The 16,762-nt window shown below is 30.4% G+C and overlaps 2 protein-coding genes and 2 long non-coding RNA genes across 12 annotated transcripts in view; 3 read left to right on the forward strand and 1 right to left on the reverse strand.

Annotated features, from left to right (window-relative positions):
• Positions 1 to 6,899: 6,899 nt before the first annotated feature.
• On the forward strand, positions 6,900 to 7,873 carry LOC108739301 (translocon-associated protein subunit beta). The gene is made up of 2 exons (XM_018473147.2): positions 6,900 to 7,475; positions 7,568 to 7,873. The coding sequence occupies exons 1-2, from the start codon at positions 7,101 to 7,103 to the stop codon at positions 7,769 to 7,771; spliced, it is 579 nt and encodes a 192-aa protein (XP_018328649.1). The 5' UTR covers positions 6,900 to 7,100; the 3' UTR covers positions 7,772 to 7,873.
• A 225-nt stretch (positions 7,874 to 8,098) lies between these two features.
• The window catches only part of LOC108739299 (multiple coagulation factor deficiency protein 2 homolog), a 10,646-nt gene continuing 1,982 nt past the window's right edge, over positions 8,099 to 16,762 (reverse strand). The window contains exons 1-7 of one of the 6 annotated variants that reach the window (XM_025975103.1): positions 10,024 to 10,041; positions 9,746 to 9,951; positions 9,647 to 9,685; positions 9,194 to 9,435; positions 8,905 to 9,053; positions 8,515 to 8,704; positions 8,099 to 8,351 (exon numbers count right to left, since the gene is read on the reverse strand). In XM_025975103.1, the coding sequence (XP_025830888.1) occupies positions 8,529 to 8,704; positions 8,905 to 9,053; positions 9,194 to 9,435; positions 9,647 to 9,685; positions 9,746 to 9,850 (711 nt within the window). In that variant the 5' untranslated portion in view covers positions 9,851 to 9,951; positions 10,024 to 10,041 and the 3' untranslated portion in view covers positions 8,099 to 8,351; positions 8,515 to 8,528. Of the gene's footprint in view, positions 8,352 to 8,514; positions 8,705 to 8,904; positions 9,054 to 9,193; positions 9,436 to 9,646; positions 9,686 to 9,745; positions 10,155 to 16,762 lie in introns of those variants that run through there. The other 5 variants (XM_025975163.1, XM_025975084.1, XM_025975222.1 and 2 more) reach the window with 5 other exon arrangements.
• LOC112904843 lies at positions 10,812 to 11,625 on the forward strand. The gene is made up of 3 exons (XR_003231412.1): positions 10,812 to 10,951; positions 11,123 to 11,231; positions 11,399 to 11,625. It is a non-coding gene; the product is annotated as an uncharacterized LOC112904843 (long non-coding RNA).
• On the forward strand, positions 13,419 to 16,440 carry LOC108739306. Of its 4 annotated transcripts, none has more exons than XR_003231359.1 (6): positions 13,419 to 14,123; positions 14,492 to 14,611; positions 14,901 to 15,083; positions 15,296 to 15,479; positions 15,728 to 15,968; positions 16,388 to 16,440. It is a non-coding gene; the product is annotated as an uncharacterized LOC108739306 (long non-coding RNA). The 4 variants fall into 4 exon arrangements; XR_003231367.1 differs by lacking the exon at positions 16,388 to 16,440 and adding an exon at positions 16,109 to 16,311; XR_003231357.1 differs by lacking the exon at positions 16,388 to 16,440 and having other exon boundaries at positions 13,421 to 14,123; positions 15,728 to 16,087.

Here is a 16,762-nt window from a genome sequence, read left to right on the forward strand (position 1 = left end):
AAAATTAGCTGAAAATCTCGTTTTTACTTGATAATATAATGATAATATTTATAATTGTCTGAAATAAATGCAATTTTAAAGTTTTAATTATTATTTAAACATATTAAAAAGTTTTACGCTCATTATTAATAGAGATTGAAACGAAATATTTTTGTTTCGAAGTTGAAATCAAGGCATATTCACTGCCAAAAGTCAGTTAAAAATTTTCCATATTCTTAGTTATTTCTTATTTTATTCAAATTTTTTGGTCAAATTCCAAATTTTCTCTCGAACCGTATACTTTTTTTTTAGTATAGATAGTATTTATTTACCTCGTGATATGCTGCAAAACCTAATTAATCACGAATTTCTAATTTTATGTATTCTTGTCTCCGATTGTTAATTCTATTGTATTTTAAAATTTAGATATCTTAAAAATTTCATTTTTACAATATTATTTTCAATATCGTACGGCATTAAGTGAAATATTTTAATAACTTTAATTAAAAAAACATATTTGTTTCATAAATTAATTTTTATTCTAATTTAAAAACAAGGTGTTCGCCCACGTGCTCACTAACTACCCGCCACGCGGCTATCTTGTATCACGATCAGTTGAAAATTTGGCACGTATGTGAGCGCAAATTTACTCTCGACTCCCCAAAAGAAGTATGACTTCAAAAAGTGTTACGTGTTCCGCCAGTTACTGAAGCTAATCGGCGAAATAGGTGACCGGTTGACGGAATACAGATGATACAGGCGAAATGAGGGCAAACAAGTAGAAGATTGTTTGTGGAATATTATTACTCCTGTAGTATTTGCATAAATAGTTCAAAGAATGATTCCTAGATGATCCTTTATGATACTGTTTTTAAGAAAAAAATAGAAGGTGTAATTATACAACACACTACTGAAGTGAAACTTCTTCAAACACACAAACATACCGGGATAGGGGTTAAGAAATTGGTTTAATGGTATTATTTGTACACTATGAATTTAAAATTTACGCTATACATGCCGGAGTTGCCTGTAACTAACGTTCTATTGAAGCGCGCTCACGGCTCAAGCGATCCCCACTACGAACTCGACTACGTGGCCGAGTAGAGGGGGAATATCCGTTGCATGATTTCGTTACATAGCAACTCGCATGAAACGAACTTACCCTACCGTGCGTAAAGAAGTTTCACTTCAAAAAGGAGACACTTTGTTTTACTATTTTGAAAAACTATTTCTGATTCTTGACAAAATTGTTATTGTGGCATTTCCTAGTAAATAAAATGCAAAGATTGTGAAACTAGGCCATAAAATATCTCCTCCTATAATTACAGTAATATAAATATAAAGTTTGGATCAGATACTCTTATAAATAATTACTAATAACTATCCTTAGTAATAATATAATAAATTAGCTTTCGTAATTAATAATAAAAATAATATTATGGAGCTAACTTTTTACAACAGTTACTAAATTTTCAAATATACTCATTATCGTTGTTGCCACTTCGCTCGCGTTAATGTCTCAAATATATGTCATATGTGTGAAAGGTCATCGACGATCATGTAAAACTAATTTTTATATCCTTCAGGAACAGTATCTTTGTTCTGGATAAAAGATACCCTATGACCTTTTCTTTACCCCTGACAATGTGTGTACAAAACCTTATAGGTTTTACCCGTGGCTTCGCTGGCGTTGGTGTTCTAAGTGTCAAAGATCATTGACGACCACATAAAACTAATTGTTATATCTCTCTGGAACAGTATCTTTTTTCTGGATAAAACGTATCCTATAACCTTTTTTTTACCCCTGACAATGTGTATACAAAAACTTATGACAGGTTTTACCCGCGTCTTCGCTCTCGTTGATGTTCTAAGTGTCAACGATCATCGACGACCACATAAAACAAATTTTTTATATCCCTCGAGAACAGTATTTTTTCTAGATAAAAAGTACCCTATGTCCTTTTCTTTACCTCTGACAATGTATTTACAAAACTTTATGAAAGGTTTTACCCGCAGCTTCGCTCGCGTTGGTGTTCTAAATGTCAAAGATCATCGACGTCCAGGTAAAACTAATTTTTATATACCTCGAGAACAGTATCTTTGTTCTGGATAAAAGATACCCTATGACCTTTTCTTTAACCCTGACAATGTGTGTACAAAACCTTATGATAGGTTTTACCCGCGGCTTCGCTAGCGTTGCTGTCCTGAGTGTCAAAGATCATCGACGACCACGTAAAACTCATTTTTATATCTCTCAGGAACAGTATCTTTTTTCTGGATAAAAAGTACCCTATAACCTTTTTTTTACCCCTGACAATGTGTATACAAAACCTTATGATAGGTTTTACCTGCGTCTTCGGTCTCGTTTATGTTCTAAGTGTCAACGATCATCGACGACCACATAAAACAAATTTTTTATATCCCTCGAGAACAGTATTTTTTCTAGATAAAAAATACCCTATGTCCTTTTCTTTACCTCTGACAATGTATGTACAAAACTTTATGAAAGGTTTTACCCGCGGCTTCTCTCGCGTTGGTGTTCTAAACGTCAAAGATCATCGACGTCCAGGTAAAACTAATTTTTATATACCTCGGGAACGGTATCTTTGTTCTGGATAAAAGATACATTATGACCTTTTCTTTAACCCTGACAATGTGTGTACAAAACCTTATGATAGGTTTTACCCGCGGCTTCGCTAGCGTTGCTGTCCTGAGTGTCAAAGATCATCGACGACCACATAAAACTATTTTTTTTTATATCCTTCGAAAACAGTATTTATTTTATAAAAAGTGCCTCATGTTGTTTTCTACATCTCTAGCAATGTGTGTACAAAATTTTATAATTATGAGTTGAGTAGTTAAGGCGTGAAATCGTAACAAACAAACACATCCGTATTTACAATATTACTTAGGATTTATAACTTATAACTATGTCAAATGGTAGTCAAGTAAATAATTTGTCTCTCAAAATCGGCATACTGTTACATAGAGCAGGTTTAATTGAAGTGGCTATTGCTGTTTTATCGTTATTAGTATGGTGCCAGGCGTTTATTCACTAGCGACTCAATTGATGATAATTATTAGATGTTTTGATCAAACGGTTGTGATGAACAGTAATGATTAACAGTAGATTACTGTTATATGGTGTACAAAAACAAAAGGTAATTGTCACGGGCTAATGAATCTATTTTAAACGAAGCTGGACGATGATTGGAAATTTTTTTAATAACTGCTTGTCAAATAGTGTACAAAGTTTAAGGCATGCAAGTGTATCAGCTGGTGTTTTTCTTTTATTAATAATAGAGATTCCACTGTTTTAAAGCTCACCTAAAATTATATGTAAACGTAATCAATTCCTAGAGTAATTAGCTGCATGTATATAATTCTATAGTCAAAATTGCATTTTTTTTTCTAAATTATTCGTTTAATCGCAAAAAAATAACGAAAGACTATAAAAGCTTAAATAAATTTTGCTTTACCTACTTATCTATGATATAATAAAAGAACTACGCATTTCTATTTCTTTTTTTGTTCATAAATTTTTGATTTTGCTGTAGTTAAAACTTCCATTCTATAATTTTACATGCGTCCACTTTGTTAATTAACAACATGGATTTCAGTTTATTCATTAAAAATTAAGATTGAACACTTGTATTATTACTAAACAAATTTTTATGACATTATGACCTGTAGATTTTGAAAACCTTTTCTTTATATTTCTCATCAATTAGTTTTGTATATCGTTAATGACCGACTGCAGTTATACATATAAACTAATGATTTCATTCCAAATCTAATTTCAATGGTCAAATGGTTTCGGTTTTTATCGTTTCTGACTTATTATTCTAACTGTTAAGCACGTATAAAAATAGAACACTGTTTGTTCAGTCGCATAATTAATGTTGACTTCATATTTTGTGGGTTAATTAGCTTTTAAAAGCGCCCCAAAAAATATGCAGCATAATTAATCAAATTTTGTTAGGCACCCAGTTCCTGTTACATTTTTTAAAAGTTGTTATAAATTAAAGTAAAGCGAAACAAGATTAAAATGTGCAAAACTTATACAGAAATAATACAAATAGAAACTATTTGATAAACAAAAAATTCGAAATAAATCTAACAGAACAAAAAAAGTTAAATGATGTTTGATATCTACCTAAATAAGGAATTCTTTATAGTGTATAAATGTCTAAATCGCAAGTAAGATTAATTAGTCTAGTAGCCGTGAGAATTTATCGTGCATTAATGTCCTAATGAAGATAAATTTTATTTTACTCCGAAATTATTGTTCCATTAGAAAATACTACAAACGGCACAGTGAACGCCATCTGTAGCACGATGCTACATTTTAGGATTACGTATTTTCAATAAGGTCCACTTGTGTGGATATCTACTTGCTGAAAACGAATCCTGGCGTAGCCAACCTCAACCTGAAAGGCACGTTAGCTTAATCGAATAAAATAATTCGAAGTGGTCTGTATTCTGTCGAAACTGTCAGACGCGGATCGCGATTTCGATCTTTTTGGATCTCATCAGCGCGTCACAGGCAGCCCGACAGAAAATGTAGCATCGTGCTACAGATGGCGTTCACTGTGCCGTTTGTAGTATTTTCTGAAACGCACTGTTAAGACAGTAGGTAAAAGTTGGTCTGTTTTCTGTCGGAGCTGCTTGCGACGCGCTGATGAGATCCAAAAAGATCGAAATCGCGATCCGCGTCTGGCAGTTTCGACAGAATACAGACCACTTCGAATTATATTATTGTTACATTTGTTCATTGAAAGTTAAAGTTTTGCAAAGTGCCTTTTCGGACCTTTTACATCGAATACAAAAAAAAAAGTAGACCCTTTTTGTAGAGAATTTAATTGTGTAAAAAAAAGCGTCGAAATCGTCTGTCCATGTTGAACAGCGGCCTGAGCGTGCGCTCAAAAATATGCCTCGAGTGTTCTGACAAGAATTCGCTGTCAAGCGATTACTTACAAACTTTTTGCAAACGGAATTTCCAAAAAATACTTCTCGATTCTTCTAGGGAATTTCAACTTATTTTTTTTAATAAGATTTGCACAACCATATTTTATTTGTTGTTCGGTATTTTATTTTGTCAATTTAGGAATTGATAGTTTTGTTCCCGCACTACAAAACCTCTCAGTTTGTTGAAGGTATTTTTTTGGCCCTAAAGAAATTGAAATCACAGTTTTGTTAAAGTTTCACCCCTTTTGTGCGGATGAAGATTTAAATATATTAAAGACTGATACATAGGGATGTTTTACAACTTTTTGCGAAGAATATGAAGTTATTTATATATATATTTTAATGGAGCTGTTATAAGTAATATTCATAAACAATTGCAAAATATTGCATATTTTTTTTCTTAAAATTTAGTCCGAAAAATTACAAATGTAACCTCGAAAACATTTTTCCGTCACACACATTTTTTATTGTTTACAATAGAAATATTTAATATAAAAATCGAGTTCTTCTCAGTAGCCAAGTTTTTATAATTTTGACGCTCTTTTCAATAGTCCCACTTAGAGTTCTGTAATTTTTAACAATTAGCAAACACGAAATTATATATTGTCGTGATTACTAGCTAGGAATTTGCTAGTAATTCGCCGTGGCAGAATGGCAATGCGCGAAATTCTGTCGAAACTGATTTACAGTTTATTACCCATTTCCAAGGGGTGTTTTACTGAAAATTCCTATAAATTTGCAAACTTCACAACTAATTCGGCCGAGGCGAACGACAAATCCCCACAAATATTGTGGTGTTTTGTTGCAGATCTAACGAAGTAGGTGAAGGGATGAGCAATTTCGTAACATATTCTCAAAGAAGCGGATTAGTTGTAAAGTAGGGAATTTTTGCGTTTTAAAAATTCTATCGGGGCATATTTCAAACTGGCTAATTGTTGTTAAAATTTATTTTTAAATACAATTCGCCTTAGGTGTTTCGCTAACATTATATCAAGTTAGCAAAACACAATATTTTTTAAAATTAATAGAATACAAATAATAAATTAAAAAAATAAATCGCTTGGAAAATGGTCACAATTGTTTTTATTAACTAATCTCGATGCGCATATTTCGCCCTGTTGAGGCATTTTTAAAAGTATTACAATTATGACCATTTTCCAAGAGTTTTGTTTATTTAATCTATTTATTCATGATAAAGAGTTAACGGCAGATACCTACCTTTAATTTTGTAAAAGACAAATATTTTCTTTCATAATAATTATATTAGCGACAAAATAACGGTTCGATTTCAACAAGTTGTCTTACTAACTTTTTATACTTATAGTTTTGGATGAGTTGTATTATCTTACTGGTATGACTGGATCAAATAAAGAATATACATATATTGTATGTTAATATTTTTAAACTTTTTGCTTTATTCATTCCGTTCATTTTTCGAAATCTTAAAATTACTTCACCACCGTAATTTTTACATATGTTTATCCATGCAAATTTATACTAAAATTTATTTAGATACAGTCGTTCCAAAATTTCAACAATACAAATTTATCATAGGCTTAAAAAACAAAATTACATTAACAAAATATTCAAATTATGTAAGTCACGAAATAACTATTCTAAGATTATTAAAAAAACTAAAAATTCCTGACTATATTATTACATCATAGGGCAAAAGTACTTACTTTATATATGCAACCACCATTCGAAGGAATTTATGTTGGTTGCATATATTTGGGTCCATTTAATGGAACGGTTGAACGATGCAAGAATTATATTACACAATTTTTATTGTTTAAATAAGAATTTGTTAAACGTGTTTAAATAAGAAATTTTTAAAATAAATTAATTTATTCAGATTATTGAACTGTTTATCTATATAAAAAATACATACATTTGACAATGCTGTAAATCATTTGGCAACGTCTTATATTGAAGATTTGACGTGGCAAACAGTTGTTACGTTGTTATAACCAACAACGTTGGTTTGTTATTTGTATGATTATTTGTCGAATGAGATTCCGTTATTCTCACTTGTTAGTTGGTTTACACGTGGATAGTCGGCCTGTTGTTTTGTAATAAAATAATATATTTACCACTAGTGTTTGCAGCTAGTTTAGTGGATTAGAATATCTGTTTATTAAATAACTACCAAAATGAAACAAGTTCTGTTTATATTATGTTCTGTACTCGTTATATTCGTCCGGTGTAATTCTGAAGAAGAAACTCGAGCTAGGTTACTAGTTTCGAAACATATTCTTAATACATATTTAGTGGAAAATATGGACATTAATGTAAAGTATTCGTTATTCAATATTGGAAATTCAGCTGCTGTTGATGTTACTCTAAACGATCGTAGTTTTGGTCCGGAAGCATTTGCTGTGATGGGTGGCCAACTTAAAGCCCATATTGATCGAATACCGTCACATTCTAATTATACCCATGTTGTTGTTGTAAGACCAATAAGATTTGGATATTTTAATTTTACATCTGCTGAAGTTACCTATAAATCCGATATTGAAGATACAGATGTGAGTTCACACTTATTACTTATTTTTATCACTTTAATTGAAAATACAGTGACTCCTAACGTAGCACAGTAATTTTTATAATGATGTTACAGTTCCAGGTAGCATGGAGTAGTGAGCCAGGTGAGGGAGGTATTATTGCATTCAGGGATTATAATAAGAGGTTCTCTTCCCATGCATTTGATTGGGCTGCTTTTGCTATCATGTCTTTGCCATCATTAGCAATCCCTGTATTTTTATGGTACAGCAGCAAAAGTAAATATGAGAAGTTAGTTAAATCATCAAAAAGAACTCACTAAGTTATTTTAAAGGCAATGCAATTTTGTATCATGTCCATATCGTTGTAGAAATTTGTCATTGTCATCTCCTGTAACAGTTTGATCAATACACTTTTTTGTATACTTTAGTTTTTTAAATTAATGGTTCCTTTGTATACACAGTTAAACTGTATGCAAACATATGTGTCTCATAAAAAATGAAAACAATACTTAAATTGTAAACTGCATCATCAGCAGCATATAAATTTGATTTAAAATATACCCAGCCCTTGTTTATGAGGAAAAATATTGTTGATATTTTTATTGAAAATATCTTACTTTTAAATATTAAATGACATTAAAGAAAAATCAATGCAAATAAAATTTTTATTAATCTTGTTCCAACCACAACTACAGTATAAATAAACATGAAAAAAAATCACAACCCAAGAACAGTTCCAATAACACAATATACAGTAGCGTATAATAAATTATGTTATATGTTTAAATTCAGTATATTCAATGAATCCATCATTGTTTTTATCTAATTCTGCAAACAATACATCCACTGTTCCACTCAGTTCTTCGTCTGTATAAATTTTAACTTGCTGTTCAGATCCATCTAAAATATTTTAATTAAATAATTTTGCACTATTTAAAATATATTCATTGTAATTTTTAATACGATTCAAAAATACGTTTTCAAAATGGTGACAAAATGATTTTTATACTTAAAAAACAAGAAACAAATCAATAAAACATCCCAAAAACAAAAGCAAACCTACAATGGGCGCACACATTATGGCTTTTGAGCACTAGCTGCTGCTTTCTGTTGTGCTCTTATAAATTCAGGATAATCAATGTACCCATCACGATTTGTGTCATCAGTATTCAAAATTGGATCAATTAGAGTAACCAATTCTTCGTCTTTAAATATTTTTTCTTCCACGTGGTTAGGACCCTTTCCACCTTGCTCTATTGAAGTATTAACAAAAAAAACTCAAACACAATAAAAACACAAAAATTGCATACAAGAAGCCCAATTAAAATGTGCAGAGTTACTAGAAGGCTTGTAATAAGTGTTATTAATTAACAATATTATTTTTTTGCTCTATGGAAGAAAACATGCAATAGCAATTTAAAAAAGGCATTAAATATATTACAGAGAAACATACCATGCCAATGGATCAGTGATTTAATGAGTTCACATCCATCTAGTTTGTTATTGTTATCAGCATCATGCATTTTGAAGTAATGAAACTGCAATTCTTGTTCGGTCATTTTGCTTGTATCAATTGGGACGTCTAAGTGTTCAGCAATATGCCTAACAAAAGAAATTAAATATTACATTTACCCCATAAATAATAAAAAGTATACAACTGCTAATAAATCAATATACTCATTTTGAACTATGAAATACAAAAAAAAACTACACATTATTTTGTATATTCGAATTAAGCTTACTCTTTTTCATGCTCCATATTGGCAGCATTAAGAACTTTTTGAGGTGCTCCATGAGCATGGGACTGATGTTGAACAGGAACTTGTTGTTGAGCAGGTACCTGTTGTTGTTGAATAGGAACCTGCTGTTGCTGAAGAGGTTGTTGATTTTGAACAGGAGGTTGTTGATGTTGAACAGGTGGTTGCTGATGTTGAACAGGTTGTTGTTGATGTTGTATAGGTGATGGTTGATTAACAGGAGGTTGCTAAAAATAATCAATAAATGAACTTCATCCACTATTTAGTTGGTTAAAAAAACTAATTCATATTATTGCAATACATTTAAGTAAGGGTTGTAGGTTATAATTATTGTTAGTACTAGCACAATTTCCATGCAGTTAGTTTTACTCTCTTTTAATGTTGTTATTAACAAACTATTTTCTAAATCTAAAATTCACATTAGACATCGTGTACTACCTGATATTGTTGGTAATTATACTGAGGATCTTGATACTGCTAAAATTAAAACTACCTATTTAAAATACTGTTACAGGTAACTTAATAATTTTTAATTACCTGGTATTGTTGTGGATTAACTCCTGGGGCTACCTTTTGAGAATTGGATATGAATATAAGTTGCATAATAAAAACAACTATTTTAAAGTTAATTGAAGTCCACATGTTGCACTACGTATATTTTAATCAAAGATAAAAGTTGAAAAATCACAAATTATTTGTATCATAAGATCCTAAAACTGTCAATTTTTATAGGTTCTAGCAATCTAAAATGATTTAATTAATGGATAATTTTACATACACTAATAACTTTTATTTAAACACATTTCTAAACATACGTTTTCAAATAATTTAAAACTAAATACACAAAACACCACGTCATAAGGTGGAACTCTGACACGAATCACTGTGTGCCAATATGACAAATAGACTGTCTCATTTAGTAACTAAAAACTGTAACCAATGTAAATATAATGTTTAGCTGCATTTTCTTTTTCGTAGTACTCAATAATTACGAAATTTATTGATTATTCGTTTTCAATTTATTATTTATTTAATTCACTTTAAATTATCGAGAAATTAGTCTGCAAGTTAAAACTTAAGACATTATTCCAAATGTTGAATTTGAATTTGAAAGCCGCTTATTTTGTTCTTAGTTGAGCTGGGAAATATTGATTTAATTCAAGTGAGTAAGAATAAACGTATGTACCTCTAATAATAATAAATGCTTCTACTAATGCAACGAGCATATCATAATGAGCAACCATATAAATAAAAGTTGTAAAATTTGCATAATTTTATTAAATATACAGATACTTACATNATTGTAAATATCACCCTCTCTTTTCCAATGAGAGAGCAGAGGCTGATTTGTTGATGCTTGCCTCGCAAATCTTTATGAGATTCGAAATATTGAACTGAAGGGCCCCTTATAATATATTTTTTCTAATTGTACTTAGTATTTTTTTATATACGTATTGTTAAAATGAAAACAATTATAACAGCACGTACAAACTTTTTTTATTTTACATATAATTTTTCATCAAATACTTTTAGGCAATCTGATTTACACTGATGTTTGTTTGGTTGCATATGCGATATTTGTTTATTTTGCAGAAATGACAAAACACCTGTTATATGTCAATTGCCTGACTGTATTGTTTAATTATTTTCGTATCTACTGTTGTTATCGTATTTATTATTATGATTGTATATAATTTTGATAATTAGCTCCGGTAAAAGTCGCAAATTGTATTGTGTATTAAGGTTATTTAATTTTTATTTGATAATTTGTCTTCCTAAAAAAAAACAATTGACACCATTATTATGTGGCCAGTTTGAATTTTTTCAGTTTTACTTGCTTTTATGTGTGTATTTTATTTGGTATCGTGGTTTTTTAATAATGTAGTTAATTTGTTTTCTTGTCTATTTGTACAGATTGGCCTGCAAAGGAGAGAGAGAATTGCAGTTGATTTTGACTACTGAAAACAAAATTGTGTACCATGGAACAGTGCTCTTGCTGAATTGTGTCTGGGAGTTAATTGAGGTAAGAAATACATGCCATAATATATTTAGTAACATACTTATAACTTTCTGTTGTGCAGGTTTTGTAGTAAGGAGACTAAATTATTTTTGTATGTCCTTTCATTCATAAACATTTCATTTTATAGATACATAAAAATTATAGAAGATATAGAGCACTTTTCATTTCAGGATGGAGCAGTATCTAAAGGAAACGTAAAAGTGCCCTTTTGCACTGAAAACAGAGGCAGTATGATGTGTTGATATTTTAATGAAGGAAGGATTTGTGATAGTGAATAGGTAAGTAATATTAATTAATGATGTAGATATTTCAAAAAAGTAAGCATTAAATATCATCTGGAAGACTGGAAAACTTTGGTGATGTTATAGAACATCATAAATAGCTAAAACTGTAAGGTGAAAACACTACAGTAAACTTTTGAAGTACTTTTCAATAATAAGGTTACCTTCTTCAGATACTGAAGTGAATTAAAAACTAAAGGAATGTAGAAAATACTTCGTATTTGCACTTCCAACCCCAAATTTAAAAACGTTTTTATTTCGTGATTATTAATATTTTAAATCCTGATTTTGAAAGCCGAATCTTTAATAAGTAAAAGAAGTCAGAACTGCTACTGCAGCCTGACGTTCAGAATACTTTGCAGTTAAGTGGGTTGCCTATATAGATGACCAACAGTCGCCAGTCGTATTTAAAACAATTTGTATTTTAAATTGAAACCTTCCTGCAAAATTAAATGAGTGCGCTGTAGTCTAGATCTAGATAAAGATAGAAATGTTACAGTGCGAATCGAAATTCGTAAGCAACTAAATTATTGGATTTTAATAAAATAATCTAAATGTTTTTGGTACAAAAACAGTCTATGAAAATGATTATGCTTTTCCAACACTAACACTGTTATTGTAAATGAATTTTTATCACTTTGTTTTGTATATTTCTCTAATGTGGGCATTTTTACCTTGTGTCGTGTACATTACAATTTTTTATAGGATTTCTGATAGAGAAAGATAATTATAGTTAAATATGCATACAAAAAACGGATAGCTTTATTTAGGAAAATTGTGATTAGAGTATAGAAATGTAATAAAGCAAAATGTTCAAGGTGATAGATGCTTCTTAAATCTTATACAGTAATTACCTAGTTTCTAAATTTGATTCCTTTATGTTTAAAAAATTCAATTAGTTGATTATTCGATCGAATTTCGAATATCACAGAATTGCGATAAGCGCACAAGTCAACATTATCGTGAAGTTATATAAGTTTTTGTAATAGTTTAGATTATTTTTGTTTTGTTGGTCGTGTTAATCTGTTAATCATAATGTATAGTTTATGATCCATAACCTAGATAAATCGACGATAATAAGTAAAGTTTATTTAACTAAGGAATTTCATTCAATTGAAGCACAGAAATAAAATATGTTAACTCGCTAAAAGTGATTAACTTGTAACCACAGTAAAATACATTATTTTGTGTACTTACTAATCAATTAAGTTACGGGTCAAGCCCCAACAATACATAAAAAATAGAGAAATAAAAGTAATGTATAGATATTATTCACAAACAGTTTAATCAATTATCCAAACTTAATATCAGAAAGATGCGTATAGTTAGTTAAAAATGCCGACATAAAAGTGTTATTTGATAGAATTGTGATGAACGTATAAAAATGTAATAAAGTAATAATAGTAACGGAGATAGATACTTCTTTATTCTAAATAGGAATTGATTAAGAAGTAATGTACCTGTTTTTTTTTTGGTAGCATATGGTAACAACGCAATGAATTTTTAATTTTTTGTCCAAACATTAAGAAATTTGTAACAGTTGTTTATTTCGTAGGCATGTGAAGTCTAAAATTCATTTCTACCTTTTCAAAAAGTATTGTATTTTTAATAATGTCCGTGTTTTTAAATCGCATGCTTCAGTTATAAAACCCTTGTAAAAAAGGCCATGCACATCTTTGGCATAAGAAAGGAAAAACTGGCTGTGATTTTGAATTATCTCAAATGAAAATTACAACATCCCTCCCGTATGTCAACGAAATATGCTTGTCAATTTATTCACAACGGTTTTATAACTAAAACTTCTTACATTCCTGTATGAGATGAATAATACATTCTAAGTGTTTTTTTTTCTATTCTGATATGGGCAATAGTCTATAGTCTATATCGTCCATGTCATCTTTTGTTTTCTTTAAACAACAGAATGCAATTAATTGACTCTGCATTATGTATACGTATACAAAGTACATATTATGTCATCTTTTGGTACAAAATAACTACAAATTGTAGTTAGTTAGTTACCTAATAACTTATACAAGCTTAAAATTCTGAATAGGTAAATATACATCGAGGTTATTAATAATTCAGACATAGGAGAATTAAACCACAGAAACTGTTTGTTAATATTACTATATATAATTACCAGAAAAACTTTAATTGCGTGCAATTTTTTTAAAAATAACAATAAGGTAGTTCTAAAATGTTATACTGCAATTAGCTAGTTTCTTAATTTCATTCGTTTAATGTTTATAAATTCAACTTGTCCGTTTGGTCGAATTTTATTATACCCAAAAATGCATATATATCTTTGCGAGTAGTGATCAGGCGATGGAACTTGCACGAAGCAAAAACGCAGATAAATTGAATTCTGTAAAACGGGGATGAAACTAAGCACGCGATTGGTTACAGCGTCGCAGACATCGAATTTAACGCATCTGATTGGCGTTTGTCTACGTCATCAGTGCTTCATGTGGTAGCAATCGCAATTTTGCGACAAGCCTGAGAGGCGTTTTGTTCATTATAAGTTCATAAAGTTTCGAGGTGGAAGGACGTGTTTTCGCGTCTCTTAAATTCAACTTATCGAGCTATTAGTTTTAATTTGTTCTTCGTCTGAAAGGTTAGTTGTTAGTTTGATTGATTCACATTCTATTACTATTATTCGTATTTGCCCACAGCATAAATTAATTTGACAAAATTGTTAAGGGTTATATCTTCAAACATCAGGTGGCTACGACACCATTATTAATGTTTTGTTATTTTATTGGCTTTTAATTGGTTTTTTATTACGTGTTTTTGTTTTATTTCATGTTTTATTTATTTAATACGAGTGTTTAATTCTTTTTTTTTTAACTATTTTCCGCATATATTTTGACTTTCATTTGAGAGAAAGGGAGAAAAGTGAAAAGGATTAAATATTTAAATTTTCTGCGTAACAGATATCTATTAAATTAATTGGTTAATAATTGTTTTTGTTTGTTTACACAGATTAGTTAACAACTGTGAGAGATTGGAACTGATATCCTTTGCTTACTGAAAAGATAAGTCGTCTCCTATGGTGTTTTAGCTGTTAATTTTTCATCTTGGAGGCTCTTGTAGTTAATTAAGGTGAACATGCATACTATATTTTCTATATGTAGTGTATTTATTTGATGCTAACAAAGAAAAAGGTTCAGCATTATTTTAACAATGTATCGTGCACGTTATTTTATTAATACTTAATTAATTATGTCTAAACACTTTTTCACAAGATTTCATTTTGCAGGAACATTAGAAGAACTCCGGATAACATTAAATTATGAAATTATGGAGCATTGGTTGTATTAGTCCTAATTTGCCCCGGAAAGTAGCTGATTAATTATGTCTAAACACTTTTTCACAAGATTTCATTTTGCAGGAACATTAGAAGAACTCCGGATAACATTAAATTATGAAATTATGGAGCCTTGGTTGTATTAGTTCTAATTTGCCCCGGAAAGTAGCTGTGTCCATGGTTCTAAAGGAAGCATGAAAGTGTCTTTTTTCCATTCGGAGCAAAGCTGTTAAATTTTCACCCTGGATGCTCTTGTATTTAATTAAGGTGAGCATACATGCTGTATTATATATATGTAGTGTATTTGCTTGATATTAAAAGACAAAAGGGTACGGCGTTACTTTTAACAATTAATTTATGCACTCTACTTAGTAGGGGGTCTAAATTTATTATATTTGAATACTTTTTCGTAANCGTAGTGTATTTGTTTGATAAATTTATTATATTTGAATACTTTTTCATAATATTTGATTTTACAGGGATGTTAGAACTCCAGATGCCATTAAATTGTGGAGCATTGATTGTATTGGTTCTCATTGACTCCAAAAAGTGACTGTTCCTATGGTCATAAAGAAAGCATGAAAATGCCTTTTGATTGGGAACGGAGACAATGTGCTGAAGAAGAAGTGTGTTGTTGAAGGAGGGATTTATGATAATAAACTGGTATGTAACAGTATCAATTGAAATTATTAAATGAGGGCCCCAGGAACTTGATTTCTTGGACATTTGTAACTTGCTTCAATAGACAACTTTGCAGAAATGGAAAAAGCAGAATTATTGTGGAACTGACGTTTCCATCAATGTGAAAGTTGACTTCCAACTTTACCACTATATCGCCACATGAAAATGTTACTGATTTACTTTCTTTAAAAGTGGTAATTAATTACTTTTTCTTGCCTGTTTCTATATAGATTGTTGTCCCACAAATTAGAAGGAATTGCAGTTAATTTTGGTGCTACTAAAACAACCGATGCTTTTGACGTCTTCACGTTGCAACATTGTGCAGTTAATTTTTACCGTAACAATGGGAGGCAATTGGAAATTAATTTGGAAACAACCGGAAAAACAAATTATCTGCAGTGGTATCGCTTCTAGAATTGGTTGGTTTGCTCTTCACACTAGTAGACATTACAACGCCAACAATTAATTATGGTAAGAATAAATGACTGGATCAATATTAATTATTCTTTATTAATCTGTTATGAAATTTCTATTAACAATTAGCTATTGTCAACAGTATAAATTGCGGTTATTGTCCATCAATATCACTTGACAGTTTTTATTTTCCACAGAATAAATTGATATTTATCATTGATGTATGTATGGAGTTTATCTATGAAGTTTATCTATCTATGGATTTTCTTTTTAATCTTTTTCTGTTGTCTATGTCGTAAATTGACGTGTTATTTGACGTTAACCTATGTCGTGATCTATGGTTGTGATGTAAAATGGCGTAAAGTTGTTGTTTATTTATTTTTTAATTCAGCTATTTTACTTGCTTTTTGGTGCGTTTTTGTTTGTGTTTCTTAATTATAAGTGTAATTAATATATTTTTTTGTCCATTTCTGCAGGTTATACAATAAATGAGAGAATTAATGCTCAGTTTGGTTATACTGAAACATTCTATGTCTACATGGGTGTGGTCTTTCCGGGTTATATTCTTGATTTGCTGTTTCGTCTTCGCCTTGTAACATCATGCAGTTAATTTTCAACCCATGAGCTAGGGCAACTGGATATTTATTTGAATTCTACGGAAGTAAGAAATTTTCTGCTGCAGTATTTCTCCTGGAGTTGGTTTACTTTTCACACCTGTAAACTTTGGAATGTTACGTTCTATAATTAATTAAGGTGAGGATACTTGATATAATTAATTTTAATTGCTCTTTATTGATCTGTTTGCCACCGTATCTGTTTCAGATCGACGTTGGAGAAGACAAAGATGACCC

The sequence above is a fragment of the Agrilus planipennis genome, unplaced genomic scaffold, assembly GCF_000699045.2.
Source record: "Agrilus planipennis isolate EAB-ADULT unplaced genomic scaffold, Apla_2.0 scaffold181, whole genome shotgun sequence".
Taxonomy (NCBI): domain Eukaryota; kingdom Metazoa; phylum Arthropoda; class Insecta; order Coleoptera; family Buprestidae; genus Agrilus; species Agrilus planipennis.

Excerpts from the sequence above, each read along its gene's own strand:
- LOC108739301 (XM_018473147.2), top strand. The coding sequence starts at position 7,101 with ATGAAACAAGTTCTGTTTATATTATGTTCTGTACTCGTTATATTCGTC. Across the intron at positions 7,476-7,567 it reads CCGATATTGAAGATACAGAT|TTCCAGGTAGCATGGAGTAG; the intron begins GTGAGTTCACAC and ends ATGATGTTACAG.